We start from the raw sequence: 21,654 nt of genomic DNA on the forward strand, positions 1-21,654 counted from the left end.
CCCAACTTATTTTTCCCCCATGGACCACTTGAAAACTGCTTATGGTCTTGGCAGACCACGTAATGATTTCCCCCCCTGCCTTTTGTAGCAGTTGTAATGCGCTGTGTTAGGTGCTGCACGGTTTTTAATTGTCATTTTATTGATTCTTCCTTACATTGTATTTTATTGTATTATAATTTGCATTTCATAGAATTCAGATTCTGTCATACTATATTGCAATGTAAGAAATGAAAGAAGCAATAAAAATGCAATCAATAGGAATGTTTAACGTGGACTTGCTGTGGCCCATGTGCATGAATCTCACTGACCACCATCTGTGGGTTTATGGGCCAGTTTGGGAACCTCTGATCTATTGTTTCTGATCTGCAAAGGCAAGTAGAGGCATGTGGGCGGCTGTTCCTTTACTCTGAACTTCTGCTGGAAGCTTTCCGAAAGTTCGACCTGACCTTTTAATTTAAAGCAGGTCGCAACCTGGCCAAGTGGGCTGGCAGTTGTGAATTGGAATGGTTATAGAATAAAAGTGGTCTGTGTGATGCGTCCTTCCCTGGCTCTCCCTGTCAGGTTCCTACCTGCGCATGGCTACTGCCTGTCACTAGGCACCACCAGGGACTCCACCAGTCCGGACCGCTCTCTCTTATGGTTTCTCTCCCCGCTCTAGCACAGATCTCAACAGATCCCCCTGCTAGGCAACCACCAGTAACGTCCCAATACTAGTATTCCCAGAGACTCTGAATACTGGTATTGTTGTTCTCTTCACCGCTGCCACCATTTGTTACAGTTCCCCTTCAGCCTTGGTCATTACCTTACCCTCCCTTCTGGTCTGTGAAACCCCAGCCAAGGATCAGGCCTTTGGTAAACCAAATTAAGTATTTATTACAGATAACAAAGCTAACAAGATTAACAAGACTTCTTCTTAAGGCACATAAGCATATGGTTTTACTCAATACTAATCCGAACTCCACCTCCCTCCTGGTAAACAACTCTCTAAACCCCATCAAGCAACCCACTCTGTTCTCTTCTCCCCCCCCCCATTCGACTCTCACTCTTCCTTTTATACATTCAGCCATTTTTAAACACTCAGCCAATCATCTCGCATTCTACTGCCCATTCACTCCCCCTCTTTCACTCCACTTACCATGTATCTTCTAAAACAACCACACTTACCATATATACATTAATATAGGAACATCACAGTCTGCAGTTGCAGGAGCTTATTTATTATTTGATTTATATCATGCCCTTCCAGCAGGAGCCCCGCGTGACAAATGGAAGCACTAAAAACACTTTAAAACATCATAAAAACAGACCTTAAAATACATTAAAACACTATCTTTAAAAACATTTTTAAAGCTTTCAAAACATCTTTTTTTAAGAAAGGTTTAAAACATTAAAAAGCAATTCCTACACAGATGCAGACGCACCTCATTCTGTACCACAAAAAGCACTGTATGTGTGTATCTTAAACCTTTAAAAAAGTTTTCGGAGAAGGTGGCGACAGAGCCCCAAGACAGCAAGAGTGGGCTGTCATTCATTCATTGGCGATTACTCATGGCCAAGGAAGATTGTCTTCCAAGATAAGGTCTTTAACAGTGGGTCTGTAAGTGACTGTGGAAGCCAATTCTAGATCCACACAGCCTCCCACAGTGAGAACATAGGTTTCCAGATGGAAGGTGGTCGCGATGAGGATTTGTTTGACGTGCCTTCCGCTTAGCCCGTTTGTCCCGTTCGACCTGTAGTAACAATACATAAGTAGTAGTATAATATAATATATATATATAAGTAGTAACAATACTTTAAAGCTCTCATCATTTACCTATTCGCGTCCTGCAAGGAGAGAGCCTGCTACCCTTTTGGTCAGTTGAGTGTTGCAGCGCAGACTACATCTCCCAGAGACCTCTGGAAAGGCGGGGCGAGGCCTAGTCACGTGGTGTGAATCTGGATTAGGGCGCGAGAGAGCGATGTACAGCATACGTATGCTGTCTGGGATCATAAAACTTCCTTTCCCATGATCCTTCGTGGGTGCTGAGGGTAGTGCTGGGTGGGGCCCGGCCGGGAAAGCGAACTCTTGGCTTCGACCTCTTCCTCCCCGGCACTGCCTAAAGGTCGACTGGCGGCGGCCAGACTACATTTCCCATCGCGCCTTACGCGGCGCCGGCGCCTGCGCAGTGGCAAGTCGCACCTGAGGGAAAGAGGGGAGGAGGGAGCGGCCGCCATCTTGCGTGAGGGAGCGACCGAGCCAGCCAGGAAGGGAGGAAGAAAGGAGGGAAGGAAGCAGCTTGTCAGCCGCCGACCCACCGGCACCGCCGCGGAGGAGCCGCCATGAACCCCGAGTAGTGAGTGTTCCCTCCGTGGGCCTGGCTGGGGAACAAGAGAGGGGCGAGGGGGAGCCGGGGAGGGGGCGACTGGCCTGTCTCTGGGCTCCGCACCCCCGTCGCCCCAAATATGAGGCCTGGAGAGGGGCAGCTGGAGGAGGAGAGGAGAGGCCGCAGTCTTGATCCGGAGCTTTCGCCTCCCGCTCTCCAGCCCCCCAAATGTCCACCCCGAAGAGGCTCCCTGAGGGGTCTGCACATTGCTGAGGCAGGAGGTCCTTCGGCGCGTCTCCAGTGCGGGGCCTGCCCGGGGTAGACCCGCTGACGTCACTGGGCATGGCCAGCTTGAGGCCCCTTGGCCTCACCGGGCCTTGCCCAGCGTTGGTTGCGACCCCAGGGCCAGGCCTGGTCGGAGTAGGCCCGCTGGAGCCGATGGGCGGCGCTGACATGAGCGCGTCCGTGTCGGCGGCCTCCTCTGAGTAGACCTCAAGTTGGATGCAACTCCAGATACTCATGCGGGGAGGGGTTGAGAGGGACGCGGCTGCCTTCGCCATGGCCGCTGTTCCCTTCCTCTTCCTCGCCCCCGTTGCTTGGCCCCTTGCACCATGGGGCTTGCATACTTGGTGGCCTTGTATGCCCCCCCCCGCACTATTCGCCTCTTGTGCTGCTGTCTCTGGCTCTCCCTTCCATTAGGGCGTCCTTGCTCTTTTTCCTCTAACTTTATTATATTATGGGGGGGGTTTCCCTCTCTTCTTCTCTCCCCGTTAAACTCTTACGCTGTTCTGCCTCTCTCTCTTGTGCTGTTCCTCCCTTGCACTGTTAGCCACTTCTGCTAGTCTGTCCTTTCCTTGAACTGTTAACTCTTTGCACTGTGGTTCCTCCTCCACTTACACGTCTTTCCTCCTACTTTCCAGCACTTATCTTCTACTCTCTATCTGTGCCTCCCTGCCCTGTTAGCCTCTTCTGCTATAATTTCTCTTGTCCCCCCCCCGCCGCACCTTCTTTTATTTCTCTTTCTCAAATTTTCTGATATGCTTCTTTGTCTTCTCCACACACACCCACTTGCACCATTAGCCTCTTGGGCTATTCTCACCCCCCCACCCCACGTTTGACTTTCCCTGACTCTTTTCTTTGCACTCTTATATACAATTTGTGTTCAGTTTGAATACATTTAGTTCACTTCTTTCATGAAATGTCTAAAACGGTGTGTGTAATTTTTTTTAAAGAAAAAAAGGCTGCTTTTCAAGACAGAGTTCTTGTCAGGTGTTTACAGCAGATAGTTTTTCATATGTACACAAACAAATGGGGAAAACCAGAGACGAAGGGTCAATTTGCTGTTTAAGTGAGGTATATATAAAAGTTTTACTTTTATATAGGTATACCTGTGTGTAAATAAAGAAGGCATGGGGAACCTGTGGCCCTCTAGAAGTTGTTGGACTACAACTCCCAGCAGCCCTGCTGGGAGTCACAGTCTGGCAACATCTGGAGGGCTACAGATTCCCCACCCTTGATATAAAATTAAGCTTCTGTGTATTTTAACTGATGAAGAGTCTCTTCTCACTTCCCCTCGTATTTTCTAAGGCTGCATTCCTGTTCACCTGTACTTGGAAGTCAGCTCTGTTAAACTCAGTGCAACTTGATTTCAAGCAAAGATGCGTGGAATCAGGGTGCAAATTCCTGCCTCTGTTTCACTTTCTGTTTATTGGAATAGTCTTCTGCTTCATATAAATGTCTTCAAACTCTTCCACCTTGCGTCTCATCTTAAAGTGCTCCCACTTTATTTGTTTGTGGGTTCTGTTATTTTGTGTAGGTAGGTATTCACCTGTCCAGGTGAGTGGTTGTTTACAGATCTGCTCTTAGATCCTCCTATGTTATGTATCTGCCCGCTTAAACGACCATTTTACACATCATATGGGTTCTGGCCTAGGAAATTATACCACAAAATTATACATAATATTATATGCCACAGTAAACAGTTAAGGTTTTGAAGGTGCTCCAAGACGCTTGGTGTTTGCTGCAACAGTTTAACATAACTACTCCTTTGGAATTTGTCTTCTGTAGAAGTTACAGTCCTGTGTTGCTTCCATTGGTTATGCTAGTAATCTGATCCAGGGTTGGGAAACCTTTGACCTGCCAGATGATTCTGAACTGCAACTCCCATCAGCCCTAGCAAGGGTGGCCAGGGATGATGGGAGTTGTAGTCCAGCAACATATGGTGGGCAGGAATTCCCCCCCTCCACTGGATCTAATCACATTCATTGAGGTCTTAAGGGGGTTATCCTAAAGTTGTTCCTGGTAACATTTCCTACTGTGTAAATTGCCAAACTGTGGTAGAAATGTCCTGCGAAGGGGAAGAGCAGGGCCTGTTTTACGTGTAATGTTCATAACAAATAACAGCCGCAGGGATTTTGGCATTAACTCTTCTTTTTAAAAAGAATTGCCAATGCTAAGTGGCTGGGCTTTGGTCACTGTGTGGAAAGGGAAAGCATTCTGCAGATGCTCAAAGGCATCAACCCTAGCAAGAATGGCTAATGGCCAGGGATGATGGAAGTTGTAATTCAGCAGCATTTGGAGGCCCAGAAGTGCCCCCACACCTGTTCTCAAAGAAAAATCAGTCTGTCTTGAGGATGCCTTTAAGATAAAGGGCCCTCTTTCCACAGTCCACTGCAAGTGTCCAAATCAAATGACCAGAGGTTACATCCCATCCCTTCCCAACAGCCTGGATTTGCTGTCCAGCTGCCCTTCACTTTCCAGGACAACTTGCTCTTTGCGTTCAAGTTTGTTGACAGCCTCTTGAGCAGCTGCTGAGTCCCATTCCCTGGTAGCTGTGAGCTGGCTGAAGGGGGATTCTGCCTGCCCTTAAGGGGTTCTAGCTTGTGGTGTAATCTGGCAAATAGATCAGAACATGTGATGTGAGTCAGATGCCTATAATGATCTGAAATTAGGTTCCACAGAACTGGGCCTTCTTCTAGCTCAGGCTCTACACCTTTTGAAGTCTGTTTTGCAGTCGCTTATCCCTGAAAGACCACGGTCCATGCGCATATCTCGTCCTTCCTTTCTTGACCCTTTGAGACTACTACTCCCTTAACTAGTGAGTAGTGGATGGGAGCTGGTGACATTCTTAAGGTCACCTGTCCATGACCGAGGCTGGAAACTTGAGCCCAACTTTAGATCTTATTGACATGCATTTGTTTTGCAAATTGTATTGTCTTTCTTTCTCCGCCCCCCTTCAAAGATTAAGGATAGTCCCTTCCCTCTGTGCTTAAGCAGGAAAAACGCCAGCACACAATCTCGTGACTTGCCTGCTTCCTGTCACCTCTCCTGCACACTAGTCAAACACTCCAGTTAAGAAACTTCCTTCCTCCTGACTGTTGTTTCACATACAGGATGGGCTGATAGTAAGGGCCCTGTTTGCTTTGGGGAGCTTTTGGGATAGGGTGATCCTGGGCAGCAGTCTGGTGATGTGGCAAATGAGTGTGGTTTTGAAATGGACTCCAGACGGTGTTCATTGTAGCCTGCTGAACTGCACCCTCAGATGTACTCAAGGACAGCGGGAAGCATTTCAGGGGATTTTCAGAACAGGAACGATGTAAGACAAAGGAGAAATAAGTTCCAGGCCTGGGTAGGGCCCAGCTGCAGATGGTTAATTCACATGTGGGGGACCATTGGTCCTCCAGCTGTTGCTCAGTTACAACTCCCATCAACCCCAGCAAGCATGGCCAGTGGTCAGGAATGATGGGAGCTGTCGTTCAGCAACTTTGGGAGAACAAAGGTTCCGCATGCTTGGCTTAATTATTCTGGAGGCTGGACAGTATCATTTTGGAGAGCCTGATGATGAGGTGGTGGACATCACGATTTAAAACCTCTAGGCCAGCCTAGGTGTCCTCCAGATGGTTTGGACTTCCAACTCTCATTAGCCGTTCCAGCTGGGGCCGCTGGGAGTTGTAGTCCCAAACATCTGGAGTGCACCAGGTTCAAGTAGGGCTGCTCTAGGTGCCAGAAATGACAAAGCTAATTGCCCATGCTTTAATTTTGAGTCTTGTGTTTGAAACTGTTTCCATACTCTGGTTAAAGCTAACAGTGGTTAGAGTGGATGTCTCCATAGGTGTAATGTTGCACCATGGTTAGCTCCCAAAAAGTGAAGGCAGGAATAAAATGACTCTGGGGTGGGTGGGGAGGAGAGTGTATGAGTCATTGGCTCACTCCCTGTTGCCTAACTATGAGTAATAGATTGTGAGTGTGTTATGTTACTGCTGGGCCTTCCTCATGATACATATTGTCCCCAGTGCCACTTTGCCATACTGATTCATGGGTATTCGTGGGCATTATGCCAGAAGTCCACAGTTGCATTTGACAGTGCATCTTTTTTGTTGGGCAAGGGGCCCATGCTGCTTTGGAATCTGGAAAAGGGCAGTGAGACCTCGCTGCTTTCCCACCGCCTCTGCAGCAGCCTTGAGAGAAGTGTGTCCCTCCAGCCTTGGGGACAGGGGTGGGAAACCTGTGGCCCTGCCAGTCTTGCTGGACTACTCTTCCCGCCAGCCCTGAGACCACTGGCTATGCTGGCTGGGGCTGATGGGAGTTGGAGTCCGCAGGCGCCTTGCCCTGTTCCAAGCACTCCTGAACACTAGGCCCTCCAGTGCTTCAGAGAGATGTTGGAGGGGAGACCTTGGTCCAGCCCTTGGGATAAGGGCAAGGTTGGTTCTCTAGGAAGCATGGCATTATACACAGAACCCTGCCCTGTGACTTTCCAGCAAAGTATGAGAGAATCTGCTCTCGATGGGTAGTGTGTTTCGACACTTCCTCGTAAGATGAATTATTTGGCTAGTGAAGTCAGACCTGAACATTCTAACATTGCTCAGGGGTTGTGAGCACACAGCAAAACGATAATCTCACCCAGAAAGAGACCTTTTTTATTTTGTGGTTTGCTGCATGTCAAAGAAATGTTTCACTTTCTGCATACCCTTTGCAGACTATCTGCGAGCCACAGATGCTCTGGAGTTTTGCTGCCTTGCATGCAGAAGGTCCCAGGTTAAATCCCCGGCATCTCCAGGTAGCACTGGGGGACACCTGTCTGAAAGCCAGGAGAGACGCTGCCAGTCAGTGCACACAGTACTGAGTTAGATGGACCAATGGTATAAGGCAGCTTCTTGTGTCATTTTCATAAGGCATAGGCCAGCATAACTGCATCCCTTGTCCTTAGATTGCTTGTCGGGTAGTGAATGAGCTTCCTCTATTTCAGGTGGGTGCTCATGGGAATGGGTGCGCAAGGCTTCATCACTCTGACTAATTTGAGCATTAAGATCACCTGCCATAGTCACTGAAGCCTCTGGGTATAAAACTGTCAATTGGTTAATATACTCTTCCAGTTTTGACCAGTTATCTTTAATGAGGCATTTTTGCCTCAATCGACATTAATTAGCAGTAACACACTGTAAATTTAATGACTACAGAGGTAGCCAAGTGAGTCAGGGGTTCTGGTTTAGAAATGGAAGCCCAGATGTTGGTGGATACTAAAACGCTCAGACCTCCTCTACAGCAACATCCCCTGGTACTGGGAGATGCAGTGAGTGAGTATGAAGCGAAGTCAGTTCCTCACTGCCCCATGTCTCTTGTAATAATAAGATATCATTGTTCATAAAATCTTGAAAGAGAGGATCTATAGTTTTGGTTAGTCATCCTACAATATTCCAGGAGAGAAGCGTTAGCTGTGATTTGTGTTGACACGTCTTTTGTCAATCCTAGGAACACAAAATCTCCCCTTGGCATGTGCTTGGGCTCTTACGTGCATTCTGGAGGAAATAGTTGGAATTATTCCCCTTGCAGTGTATGTTCCTTTTCCACCAGATATTCAGTCACTTCTACTGTGGACTCATCCTACTAACATTTGATATCACAGGGCCTACCACCTTTATTGGGTGGCTGACAAATTCAGCTGGCCTCTCTGGAGAACCCAGTTCCTGTCCTTCCCAATCCCTCACATAGGCCCAGGCATAAGGTTTAGAGTCCTTGGCATTAACTTTTAAGTCAGTGGGCACTGTGCTCCTTCTGTTGCTATGCTGCTCAGATTTATTTGCTGATAAATTTATCTCTACTACAATCAGGCCACTCTGGGTACCCATTTCGCTCCTATCCAGTCTAGATTTTATGTATTTTATATGATTTTGATTTATTTACAATGTGTGTATGTACTGGTCTGTGACCGAGATAAAATTTTGCTTACTTACTATGAGAGCTTCTATGTTCCTGTTTGGTGATGGAGGACATGAGCTTGGACTGGAGGAAGAGGAATCATTTGTGGGGCCAGGCAATGCAACTTGGGACCGAGCAGTTCCTGTTGTGGCCTACACTGGCTTCTGATTTCAGTTTCTTCAGTAGATAACCATCAGCATGTTGTTACACTTCTTGTGGACAGAGGGCTAGTTTCTCTTTTTCCTACCCTCCTCCAGCAACTTCATAAGAGAACTTGAATTTCTGGGGCAGCCACATCCTGCACTGTATGTGAGGATACACAGAATATTCAAGACCAGGGTAACAATATCTGCATAGTCCAGTACAGTGTCCGGCAAGGAAACAAATCATTGTGGTGAGGAGGGTGAGGCTTTGTATCCATATAAACGGCCCCTCGGCCTGGGTCTGTTTTCCAGTGACTACCTGTTCAAGCTGCTTCTGATTGGCGACTCGGGCGTGGGGAAGTCGTGCCTCTTACTACGGTTTGCTGTGAGTATCTTAGTTCCATGACCGTCCTAAGCCACAGCCTTTCTTCCAGGCCCAGGAACAGGGAATCTCATGCCTGGAGGCCAAATGCAGCCCTCCCTGCATGCCCCTCAGGACTCTGTCCAGGCTGCACCATAGGCCACATTCTCCTGGAGTGTTTCTGCCTGGGTGGAACATGTCCTTGGCCTCTTGCTTGCGTGGATGGAGAACAAAGGGGCGTGCGAGTGCATGGAGAAACTAGCCTCCTGTACAAAGGTGGAATTTACATTAGTTGCTCCGCCCACTTTTGCCTCTGGCCCCACCCACCACTGGCATGTGGCCCCCTGAAGGAAAAAAAGTTCCCTGCCCCTGTCCTAGCCTTAGCCTACAGTTAGTCTGCCCAAAAGAAGGCAGCTGATGTGAGCTGCTTTTCAGTGATGAGTTTTTTAAAAATTTGTTTCTGGGGATTTGGGGCCAAGGAAAGAGGCACAAGCCTGAGTTTAGTCCCCCTGGAATCTCTTATCATGAACTCACTCAACCTGGCACAAAAAACTAACTTTTACTCAGAGTAGACCTATTGAAATTAATGGCTATTATTAACTTAAGTGGGTTACCTACAACTCACAATTTCCATTGTGAGGAAGCTGTGCTTTCTGTTTGCCCTCAGGGTGGATAACTGCAGATTAATGTTTTTTACACGTTTTATTTTATAAAATCCGTTTTCCAGACTTAACATGTCTGCTCAGGAGCCCCAGTTTGCTGTGGAGGGTTTTACTGAATGTTCTCAGGCCTTAATAGGCATTGCTTGCACAGACTGAGCCTGCTTTAAAGCAGACCCCCAGACTCCCCCACGATTGTGTGGTAGCGATGGGCCTAACATTTCTGAGGACAAATATTGTTATTTATGTTTATTTATCATTACATTTCTATCCTGCCCTACCTCCTGAAGAAGCCCAGGCCAGCAGACCTCAATAAGTTTAAACAATACCATTTAAAATAAAATGAAAACATGCTGGAAGCATTTAAAAGCTGTCTGAAAACATTAGAACATCTAAAAACATTTAAAAGCAATCACAGTAGTACTAGAACTCATAATAGGTCTGAAATCTGTGGGTGCTGTTTTAGATGTAACACCCTCCCTGCAGGCTTACAGTCTAAAGGTAAAAACAAAGCACATACAAGGAGGAGACTCAAAATGGGGGAAGGCCAGAATAAATAGCCTTTGCACTGGACAGGGGTGGCCATTTCAGTGCCCACCTCCTGCATTGGTTCAGGATTACAGTCTTCTCCAACTCTGGAATCTCCAGACCCAGACATTGATGGTCAGTGGTCTTGAGCTATGACCAAGCCTTTATTAATTCTGATATTTGGGAAATGGTTCTTGAATGTGGTGGGGAGGGTATTGAACGTTTCATAAGGAAGATAGGTAGAAGCAGGGGAAAATATCTTTCATGGATGCTTAACTTGGTAATATTTGTAAACCTACTGTCTAAATTTTGTCAAATAAAATAAATACATCTGTCACTGCTGATCTTCTTCCTTTTGATAAAGCCCATTAGGATCTTGGAGAACCTGTGACCTCCTTTGAAACTAGTTGTGTGGGGGGGCAATCATTACTCTAGAGTTGTGCAGCAAAGCTAGGTCCTTGTGGATTTCTGACACACACACACACCCACACCCCAATGTAAAGCATGGTGTCTATACAGCGATCCCACTCCAGAGTTTGCTCTTCCCAAATGGCATTATAAGCATGTACCAGATTCCCCCACCTTCCTGTCCTCCAGAGGTTTTGGACAACAGCAGCTCCCAGTGACCCCAGCCAGCGTGGCTGTGCTGGCTGGTGCTGATGGGAGTTGTAGTCCAAAGCAACTGAAGCGGTCACCAGGTTGGGGACAGCTGGCTTACATTAGGGCAGCCCCAAATTCTGTTCTTGGAGTAAATTAGGAAAAATTGAGTGCAGTTACCTAAAAATGTACACTGCTTCCGTTTTTCGTACATTCGGGAATTTTGAATGTCAGAATTGTGGGTTGCATTTTGATGCACGTACTTCAGATGGGAATTGAGAACAAGAACAGTGACTTCTGTCTGCAGCTTCTTGATGACAAAATGCGCTCTCCCTCTCTTCCCTAGGATGACACCTACACGGAAAGCTACATTAGCACCATCGGGGTGGACTTCAAAATCCGCACCATTGAGCTGGATGGCAAAACTATCAAGCTGCAGATTGTGAGTGTCACATTGTCAGATGCAGGGAGGTCCTGTGTCGCTTCATGGCAGAGCAGAGACTTTGCATGGAGAAAGTCCCTGGTTCAAATCATCGGCCTCTGAAGTTTAAAAAAAGGATGGAGGTAGCCGGCGATGAGGAAGGTGCTTCTCAGCTTGAGACCTGCTGCCACTCAGAGTAGACAGTATTGGTCAGCGTCTGACCGGGGGGTATAAGGCAGATTCCCATGCCCCAATCCCAGCTTCCCCTTGGGGCTCAAATGGGTCACTGAGGTGGAAGACACGGCTTGTGGAAGAAGCCCTGAACTTGTGTGGGATGTGGGTGAAGCTGCAGAGCAGGTGGGAGGATTTTAGCCTTCCCCTCTGCCACCTTTTCCGAAAGCTGAGTGCAGCATAGTAGTGAAGAGGTTGAGGGGTGAGCCAGAAAAATCCCCAATTCAAATCTTAACCTTTGCTATCAACTCACTAGATGGCCTTGAGCGAGGCACTAAGTTCTCGGCTTCAGCTTCCCATCTGCAAAACAGGAGGTTGCAGGGAGTGATATTGACCTACCTTACAGTGTGTTGTTGAACGTGTTGCTGAGATCTGTATAAGTGTTCAGATGGGTCTTCTAAATAGGCATCTGGTCAGGCACTGTGAAAACAAGATGCTGAACTAGATGGGCCTCTAGCCTGATCCAGCAAGGCTTTTCTTCTGTTAATACCCAGAGCTGATTAGTTTTAGGTGGGTTGAGAACAGGATGAGGAACTCTGGTCCTATAAGACATTCAACGCACCCTGGGAAACTTTCAGCCTCTCTGCCCGCTCAGGCTCCGACCTTAAGGTTGTTTGGCTGAAAGAGAGCATGTGTTTGATGGACAATCTGAGCAGGAGGCTGGACTTAACATGGTTTCCTGTTACTCAGGGTTCAGGCAGGCGGCAGTTGATTTTCTCACAGTGACGCGTCTTCAAAATGTTTAGTATTGGCAGCCATATCACAGCACGCAATTACTCTTAACACAAACTTTGGCAACTTGGAGGGCCCCTGTTATCAGGGTGTTTTTTCACATTCCATTTCCCTTTGGGACTTTCGCATGCTGCATTTCATCCTCTGTGTTCACAGCCCAGTTCACTCATCTGATGAAGCCTGCTGCCGACCCGCAGCAAACATCTTGGTTTTAAAAGTGCCAGAGCCACTTCCCCTCTTCTGAGGGAACTATTGGATGAGAGAACTAATTCCAGAGTTCCCTCCTGGGTTGTTCATGAACTCCTGGGTGGAGAAGATCAGACCTCTTCCTATAGCACTGTGCAAAAGTTTTGCAAGACCCCCGGTTTCATCCGTGGGGTGTCAGCTAATGATGCTGAGCCACAGCTCTCCTCCTCTTCTTTCCTCTGCAGTGGGACACGGCCGGTCAGGAACGGTTTCGAACCATCACCTCCAGCTACTACCGAGGGGCACACGGCATCATCGTGGTGTATGATGTAACGGATCAGGTAGGGTCATGGCTGTGTGGTGGTGATTAGAGCTCTAGGAAAGCGAAGCCAGGTGAAGAATCTCAGAGTGCATGTGTGCCTGGAGAACATCCCGCTCTAGGGGTGATGGGGAACGGTGGAGAAAGAGGGTCTGTGAGTGCTGACGTGGCATCTGTTCAGAAGTGTGGGCTGAATGCTCACATTTGCAGAGGTCATGCTTGGAAAGGGTTATGTGGAATTGGAAGGCAGCTCTGTCTAACCCAAAAGTGGGGAAATGTTGGCTCTCCAGATGTTGCTGACCTATACCTCCTGTCATCCGTGGCTATTGGCCAGGCTTGCTGGACTGATGGGAGTGTAGTTCAGCAACATCTGGAGGGCCAAAGGTTCCCCACCCCTGGACTAACCAGAGACCACAAGAAGCCTTTTTCTCCCCATCTCCGATTAATGCGTGCATTTCAAATTGTGGCGTCATATGCACACAATTATGACAGCAGGGCAGTTAATTTGTACCAGCTGACTGGAGTGAGTGAGCAAAGCTCCATTCTGCACAGAATGTTGTGACATCAAGCCTTGTTACAGCACCTCTTACCTCTCACCTCTCGATGCACTGGATGTTCTCTGAGTAGGACTAATGTTGGATACAACCCTGTGTCCACAACGGGGAGAGCTAGGAACAGTCTTAGTTCTCCTGAAGGCTGAAACGTTTGCACTTAGTATTGTGTGGGGTTCTCTCTGCTGGTGAAACTATGCTCTGCTGTCCAGCCCTTTGCGGTGCGGCTGTGCCATTGGGGTGATGACCAGGCGAACATCTGCCTTCTCTGCTGTGTCTCATTACCTTCCCTCTTGTGGGCTCCAACAGGAATCCTATAATAACGTGAAACAGTGGCTGCAGGAAATTGAGCGCTATGCCAGCGAAAACGTCAACAAGCTCCTTGTGGGAAATAAGTGCGATTTGACCACAAAGAAAGTGGTGGACTACACAACGGCCAAGGTGAGGCACTGGAGGCAAGGCAGGGGGAGTTGCTGGTGGGGAGAGTTGCTGTTGCGCTCAGGTTCTGCTTGGGGCTTCCTTTGGGGCCATCTGGTTGGCCTCTTCTGAGGTTCTTGCGGCAGACATAAGTAAGGCCTGCAAATCAGTAGCCTCCCCCACCCCTTAAGGCCGGGGTGGGAAAGCTTTTTCAGCCTGAGGGTTGCATTCTCTTTAGAGCGACTTTCTGGGAGCCATATGCTGCGTGTGGGGCCAGCTGCAAAAGTGGGCGCAGCAAGAAATGCACATTTCACCTTCATACATTGTCCACATGCACCCCTCTCTCTGCCCACCATCCAGGCAAGCAAGAAGCAGGATCGGAGGGCAAGGACACTTTCAGGCAAAAGCACTCACGGAGGGTGTGGCCTGTGGGAGGGGGCGTGGCCTGGCGAGAGTTGTGAATGCCGGATAGAGAAGCCTGGAGGGGCACATTCAGCTCTTGGGCTCGGGGTTCCCCACTGGTGTCTTAAGAGCCGGTCCACTCATGAAGGAGAACGGTATCATAGAATGGTCGTAAGCACAGATGGTCCTTAGCAAAAGAAAAAACCTAGCATCCGAAGTCAGAGTTAGTTAAGTGGAGAAAAGTTAACCCTACTCACTGTAGACCCATTGGAATTAATTATGTCATTTCAGTGGGTCTGCTCGGAGTAGGACAAACATTGGATACAACCCAGAGAAAGTAGCCATGACAAATCAAAAGGTTTGACTCTTGCATATCAGACTTCAGAGGAAGAGGGCCAAACAACTCACTTTGAATCTCCTATTGTAAACAGCTGGCCTAGAACAAGCAAATCATGTTTTAATTTCTTTTGTCTTAATTTCTTCTTTCTTCCGTTTACCTTGGCTATACCCCATCTTATGGCACAGACGGATGTCGAGATCTTAGCTTGGACATGAGAGTGCCTTGGGAACCTTTTGGCCCTCCAGATGTTGATGAACTACAGCTCCCATCAGCCTTGGCATGCATGGCCAGTGGCCAGGGATGTTGGGTGCTGTAAGTCAGCAACATCTGGGAGGGCCAGAGGTTCCCCCACACCTACCGTAGGCTCTGCTCTGGGACATTTATTTTTATTTGTTCTTTATGTTGGTGACGGCCAGTGTGGTGTCCTCCAGATGTTGCTGCACGGCAACTTTCGTCAGCCCAGCCAGCATGGTCAAGGATGATTGGGAGTTGTCTAGCAGCATCTGTAGGGCACACCATGTTGGCTGTCCTTGATTTACATCATTTGTATCCCACACCTTCAACATACATTTATGTTTGCAGGGCAGGTAACTAGAATAGTAAGAAACAAAGTACAATTTAATAATAATAATAATAATATAATAAAAACAGCAATTTAAAGCTGCAAACTAAAGCAGCAATTTCAGTAGATAAATTGACTGCTCTAAGTTAGAAATGCTTGTGCTATCTGTCCCTAAGCACCTTGGAAAGCAGTTTTTTCTGCCTGGTGCCTAAATAATGGAGAGGTCTCCAGTTTGGCCTCCTTGGAGCCGCCGTAGAAAAAGCACTTGCTGCAGCTGCTACTTGCCGTGCTTCAGATGATGGGGCACCCAGAGAAAGGCCTCAGATGACCATCTTGATGGAGGGATGAATTAAATATGGAAGGAGATGGTCCAGCCACTGACCTTGTTGTAAAACAGCCTCATCATCCTTATTAGTTACATCAGGGATGCGGAACCAAAGGCCTGGGGGCCAAATGCAACCCTCCAGGCTTCTTTATCTGGCCCTCGGGGCTCTCCCAGGCCACAGGCCTTCCCCCATCTACACCATCTCGCCAGGCCACATTCCTCACCAGCCCTGTGTTGCCCCCTCTTGGGATGTGTCCTGATGATGCCTCTCTGCGTGTCTAGATGGGGGATAGGTGGGGGTGTAGAAACAAACCTGTTGTACAAAGGTAAAATCCTTTAGCCTTTTGCTGTTCTGCCTGCATTTGCCTCCGTTGGCATGTGGCTCCTGGAAGCTTGCTCCGTAGGGAACGCGGCCCTTGGGTTGAAAAAGGTTCCTCCTCCCTGAGCTACTGAAAAATGCCCCCAACAAGTCGCCCCTCTGGCTTGGGACTTGGGGGGCTTCCTTCCTAACCATCCTCCTCCTCCTCGGGCAGGAATTTGCAGACTCACTTGGGATCCCCTTCCTGGAGACCAGCGCCAAGAATGCCACTAACGTGGAGCAGTCGTTCATGACGATGGCGGCCGAGATCAAGAAGCGCATGGGCCCCGGGGCCACGGCCGGTGGAGACAGGCCCAACCTGAAGATTGACAGCACTCCGGTTAAACAAGGAGGCGGCAGCTGCTGCTGAGGAGGCAGAGGAGGAGGGACATGAGGGTAGTGGGGGTGGGGGGTGGAGAGCCTGCTGTGGGGGGGCAGGCTGCCCCCTCCCTCCTGTCCAGCCCCCCCTCCTGCTTCTTCTCCTCTGAAGGGGGCTTTCCCGGATGATACCTCGCTGGAGGGGGACGGGGCCTCCCTCCCCCTTCCGGCTCAGCTGCTCCGAGGGCTGTGGAGCGACCGCGGTCTGGGTGTGTTTTTTTTGTCACTAAACTCTGTAGGGGATTATCAGGGGCGGGGTTGGGGGAGGCAGGGGGTTGGGCTGTGGGTGGGCTCTGTACAGGTTGAAAGCTTCCCTACAACTTGGGGAAGGGGGTGATGACTTGGGACCCTCCTTCCCCCCCCCCCCGCAAAATAGGCAAGGTCCAGGCAAATGGTTCCCTTTGCTGGTTTTGGTTTGCTGCTCCCCTTTCCATTCCTTCGCTCTTCTCTCCGTCCATCTGTTGTCCCCTCCCAAAAGCAAATCGTGTTTCTAATCTTGGGGCAGAGCCTCCCTGCCTTTCCCTGTGGTCTCCCTTTGCCTCCTGCCCCGTGGATCCTTCAGACTCTGCTAGGGATAGGCCTGAGTTCCTGGGTCCTGTCCCTCTCACCGGCATTTGACTGGTGCTGTAGCTGGCAAAGGGCTCTGAGGGGTGCATCTCCTTCCCTCTTCTTCTTGACCCATTTTGGGCAAGGCACTGAGGCCCACCACATTCACTCCCCTGCATGTGGCAGGCTGCTTTCTTTTCTGTTTTATTTTTCCTATGATGGGGGTTGGCATCCCTTGCTCACTTGCAGTTTTTCTACCATGACATCCTTCCCCCACCGGCCACTCTTCCTGAAACCTTTCCTCTCAGGGCACCCTGTCCCACAGCTCCTCTTCGTTAGCCGCCTTCCTCCTCCTCCTCGTTTTCCAGCCTGCTGTAGGAAGAGACATCATGCCAGCCTCTAGCGGGCAGAGAGACACGTCGTACTGCCTCCTTGGCCACTCCCGCTCCTGCTGCTGCCTCTGCCACCTCCCTTTGCCCAGTTGGTGGGTGGTGTGTTGTTGATCTAATTCACCTCCTTAATTCTTCCGCAAGCCTGAACTGGGAGGAAGGCAGTGGGTGGCTGGGGGAGGACTTTCCCATCTCCTGCATTCCACAGTCAATGAATGTATCTTTTGGACAACTGGGCAACTTCTGCGCTTTGCAAGTGGCTTCAGGTGCAGTCCATGCATCACCCCTGCTCGCCTGTGGCCATCTTGGCACACTTCAGCCCTTGCCTTCCTCCCATCCCACCCCCCTTGGTCCCTTTCTAGTGCTACCAGGCCACGTAACCGATCCCTTTTTTCCTTTTCCTTCCTTCCCTGCATCGATGACCAAACGTGAGGCCCGTCCGTCTCCCAGTGCTGGGCCCTGGCTCCCAAGAATGCCGTCCTGTCTCTTTTTGTTTTAGCAAATGCACCAGGAAGCTGCATTTTCCAAATCGCTTCACTGCTCTGTTCATCCCATCGTTTCTTCCTCTCCCCCCAACCCCGGCCACTTTATTTAAGGAAAATCAGGGACCCCACTGGGCCAGGCAGTGGGCAGAAGGTTTTGTTTGTCAGCTCTTCCCCCCCCAAAAAAAAACAAGTGAAACTAAAAACACAAATGAGAGGAAAAGAGGAAAAAAACCACAAAATAATAAAACATAACCAGCCTCTGTGAAATGAGGGGTTTTCAGGCTTGGCTGTGTTTTCTTTGTCTTCCTTCCTGCAAGGGGTGAAAGGGGGTTGGGAAGCCTGCGGGGTGCAATTGTGTCCCTTTTGAAATGTTGTACCCAAAGCGTTGGAGGGTGTTAGTGGTTTTAACTCTTGCAGCTGGGCAGGTAACCCCAGGGATCTTCAGGAACACCAAGAACTCCTTTATGCTGAATCGGACCATTGGCCCATCTAGCTCAGTCCTGTCTACACTGGCTGGTAGCTGCTCTCCAGGGTTTCAGGCAATGGACGTTCCCAGCCCTGCCTGGGACCTTCTTCATACAAAGCCTGCCGCCACTTCTCTTCCTCCTGTCCTGTCCTGTCTCTGTCTTGATTAAAAGCTACCCTCTGTTAGTTTGGAGCCAGCCCATTTCTGGCTGCAGGAAGAGAGACAGTTGTTGAAAGAGCCGAAGTGTCCTTGTGCCTCTTCTTGGCTGAAAATTCTCTTTGGGTTCCTCTGGGTCTTGGGTATCTGCTTGTAAGGGAGTGAACGGAGGCTGGGAAGAAGTCCCAGCATCCTGTTGGGCCCCCTGTGGCAACATTTTCACTCTAGAGTCTTGATGTTCACTTTCAGCTTGTTGCTAGTCGCTGCTGTATCTGCCTGGCTGGTTCATCACGGCTGATATAAGTTGCCTCCATCTGTGACCTTATTGTGCAAGGCAGAGTTAATAGTTTAGGGTGGGGCTTGCTCTTGCTTTCATGATTCCACAGTGTTGTGCTGAAAAGGTTGAGCGAGGTCCAGTCAGTTAAACCAAATTTCCGCTACAGAGGAAGCCAGATTGTGCAAAATGGATTAGGCAAACTCTATTCCAGGTTATCTGTAGATAAGAAGAGCTTGGCTGCTGCATCAGGCCAAAGGGGGCCCATCTAGTCCAGCATCCCGTTCTCACAGTGGCCAGCCAGATGCCCCAATGGGAAGCCTGCAAGCAGGACCGGAGCGCAACAGCCGCTCCCCTCCGGCGGTTTCCAGCAGCTGATACTCAGAAGCAGACTGCCTCCGATCTTGGAGTCAGAGCATAGGCATCATAGGTTTAGTTAACACTTGATGGGCATCTTTTTAACTGCCTTGGGGTCTGGGCCTTTCACGAGGGACAACAGTGAGAGCTCATATCCTGTCTATACCTTCTCCAGGTTGCACCCTGGAATCGCTGGTGTGGTATCATGGATTTGGGACCAGAGAAGACTTTGGATCCCATATCCCTACTCTGCAGTTCCGCTATTGATCTTGTGGTTGCCATCTCACAATCCCATCTCTGTCACTTTGCTGGGTTGTTGAGGATAAAAGCAAGCTCCGTACAGCAGGGGTGGCTAAATTGTTTGGCCTGAGGGCCACATCCATCCTTGCCCGGGGATTATCAGCCCCTCACCACTCATCAAATGACAAATCAGATAAGCAGGGAGGGGACAACTTGCATCCCAATTGCAGTATCTGCTTTCAATTTTTTGCCATTGCTGGCAAAGTTGGTGGGGTTCTGAGAAGCGAGGAAAGTTTGCTTTTTTTGTGGGGGGTGGGGGGAGAGGAGCTGAGGTTAGTCAGCCTTGCATTGGAGGAGCACAGTAACAATCTTGTTTGAAGCTAAGCAGTTCTGAGCCTGGCCATTACTTGGGTTGGAGACCTCTGCAGTGCATCCTTGTATGTCATCTTGGGGCCCATGGAAGAAAGGTAAGAGATAAATTGGGAGGGGGGGGAGTAAATGAAAAATGCTTGTGGTGAAGGAGGACTCCAGATGTGGACTACAACTCTTATCATCCCTCACCATTGGGCATGCTCCCTGGAGTTGTGCTACAAAAGATCTGGAGGGCACCCCACTGGCTCCCCCTCTGCTATCCTATTCCAGTCCTCAGGAAAACAGTTTTCCAACTTGCATAGCAGGGGTCAGGAACCTGTGGCCCTCTAGAAGTTGTTGGGACTCCAACTCCCCTTATCCCGAGATAGCATGGGTGGCAACCACAAAGGATGACTGGCTAGCAAGTTCCTGCCACCACGGGCAGGTGCCTTGCGATGGCATGTGGTGTCTTTCAGTTGCTGAGTGTAAGGGCTTGTCTTAAAAATGTTAAAAACTGATTGGGGAGGGGGGCGGAGAGTATCTCTTTAGTCACTCAGAATGTTTTAACAAAGGCTGCACATGTCACCTAGGAATAATTGCCAGTGAACTCTCAATGGGACAATTCTGCGTAGATAGGCACAGAATTGTAACTCTGCGGACCTAACTGAAAGGGCATACAATGAGCAACCTGCCCTTTACATAAAACGTTATTGTATTGTATGGGAGAGAAAGAGCAGAGTAACTTCTTCCCTGCATTAAACACCCAATTTCCTAAATTCCACCATCACTGGACTTTCTCAACATGCCAAACTGGAGTGGGCATGAGGTGGCCTGTTTGGGTTGAGACCTGCCCATTATTATTTGATTTATATCCTGCCCTTCCAGCAGGAGCCTAGGGCAGCATTACTGACATTTAAAGCACTCTGATGCTGCTTGTACCAGTCATGGCTTCACCCCCACCCCAAGAATCCTGGGAACTGTAGTTTGTTCAGGGGGCTGTGGCCTCACAGAACTACAGTTTCCAGCATCTTGAATAAACTGCAGTTCTCAGGATTCTCCATGACTGTTAAAGTGGTATAAGAGTGCTTTAAATGTATGGTTTGGATGTGCCTTGAATGTCTCCCCTCCCCCCCCGGGATAACTGGTAGTTTCCATCCAATGTTTTTCAGCACTTACCACATAGTAGTAACTCCATTGCTCTGTGATGCAGCACCAAGAACATGAGGGGTCATGACGGGAGCTTTAAACTGATCTTATGTGCCTAAGCCAAAGGACTACTGTTTGACTTTCTTCCATGGAGCAAAGTTGCTTTAATTGTGGAGGCAAAAGCTAGTCCCCATCCTTAGATCATACCTTTCCCTGTTCATGTTGGGGAAGAGGAGCAAGGGCAAGTTTTGTCCTTTCCTCTGTCTGATTGTGGCTGTGTAAATTTCCTCCATAGAAAGTGGTGGGGGTTAACTCATTCCATAAGAGTCAGTGTGATGTAATCGTTAATGCCTTGGTCTAGGACTTGGGAGACCAGAGTTCGAATACTCACTCAGCGATGAAGCTCGCTGGGTGACCTTGGGCCAGTCGCTGCCTCTTAGCTTAACCAACCTCACAGGGTGGCTGTTGGGATTAAATGAGGAGGGGGAGAACTATGCCACCTGGAGCTCATTGCAGAACAGGTGGGATATAAATGCAATAAATAATAAAATAAAATTCTGTAAGAGAGGCCCAGATATGTGTCCGCTCCTCCCCAGGAATAGAGCTGGGCCAAAATTAAAACTGGACAGCTGGTGAAGCTTAGGATAAAAAGTATCTCATCAGGTCCCTGGAGATGGGAAAGTGTTGGGATAGATTAGTCCGGGGTAACCAACATTGTGTTCTTTCAGAAGTTGTTGAACTCCATCTCCCATCAGTCCCAGCTGGCATAGCCAATGGTCAGAGATGATGGGAGTTGTAGTCCGATGACATCTGGAGAGCACCACATTGGCTACCCCTGGACTACGCAGGGATTGCCTTGTATCAGTCTCCCCCAGCCCTGTGTCACAGAACTATAGTCCCATCATCACCCCTGACTGTTGGCCGTGCTGGCCACAGCTGATGCGAGTTTCGTGTCCAATGACATCTGGGGATCCCATAGGCTGGACTATATAAATAAGCCCCACATCGTACTCTTCAATTACGTGTGGCGAGCCTTTCACTCTCCCCATATCCCTGGCCATTGGCCATGCTTGCAGGGCTGATGCGAGGTCATTCAGCGACATCTGGGATGGCCAAAGGTTCCCCACATCTGCCTTAATCCCAAATAGTATATATCTTGCCACTATATACAATATTATTAATATATTATAGAGGATATGTTATTGTTTGAGTATTAGCTAGCTTTGGGTGGGAGAG

The 21,654-nt window shown here is 48.9% G+C and overlaps 1 protein-coding gene across 1 annotated transcript; it reads left to right on the forward strand.

Annotated features, from left to right (window-relative positions):
• Positions 1 to 2,057: 2,057 nt before the first annotated feature.
• On the forward strand, positions 2,058 to 17,710 carry LOC133374875 (ras-related protein Rab-1B). The gene is made up of 6 exons (XM_061606170.1): positions 2,058 to 2,333; positions 8,954 to 9,026; positions 11,133 to 11,228; positions 12,602 to 12,697; positions 13,536 to 13,667; positions 15,806 to 17,710. The coding sequence occupies exons 1-6, from the start codon at positions 2,320 to 2,322 to the stop codon at positions 15,998 to 16,000; spliced, it is 606 nt and encodes a 201-aa protein (XP_061462154.1). The 5' UTR covers positions 2,058 to 2,319; the 3' UTR covers positions 16,001 to 17,710.
• The last annotated feature ends 3,944 nt before the right edge of the window (positions 17,711 to 21,654 follow it).

This window comes from Rhineura floridana, chromosome 22 (assembly GCF_030035675.1).
Source record: "Rhineura floridana isolate rRhiFlo1 chromosome 22, rRhiFlo1.hap2, whole genome shotgun sequence".
Lineage (NCBI taxonomy): Eukaryota > Metazoa > Chordata > Lepidosauria > Squamata > Rhineuridae > Rhineura > Rhineura floridana.

Coding starts and splice junctions, on each gene's coding strand:
- LOC133374875 (XM_061606170.1), top strand. Junction 12,698..13,535: donor TGTATGATGTAACGGATCAG/GTAGGGTCATGG, acceptor GGGCTCCAACAG/GAATCCTATAATAACGTGAA. Junction 13,668..15,805: donor TGGACTACACAACGGCCAAG/GTGAGGCACTGG, acceptor CTCCTCGGGCAG/GAATTTGCAGACTCACTTGG.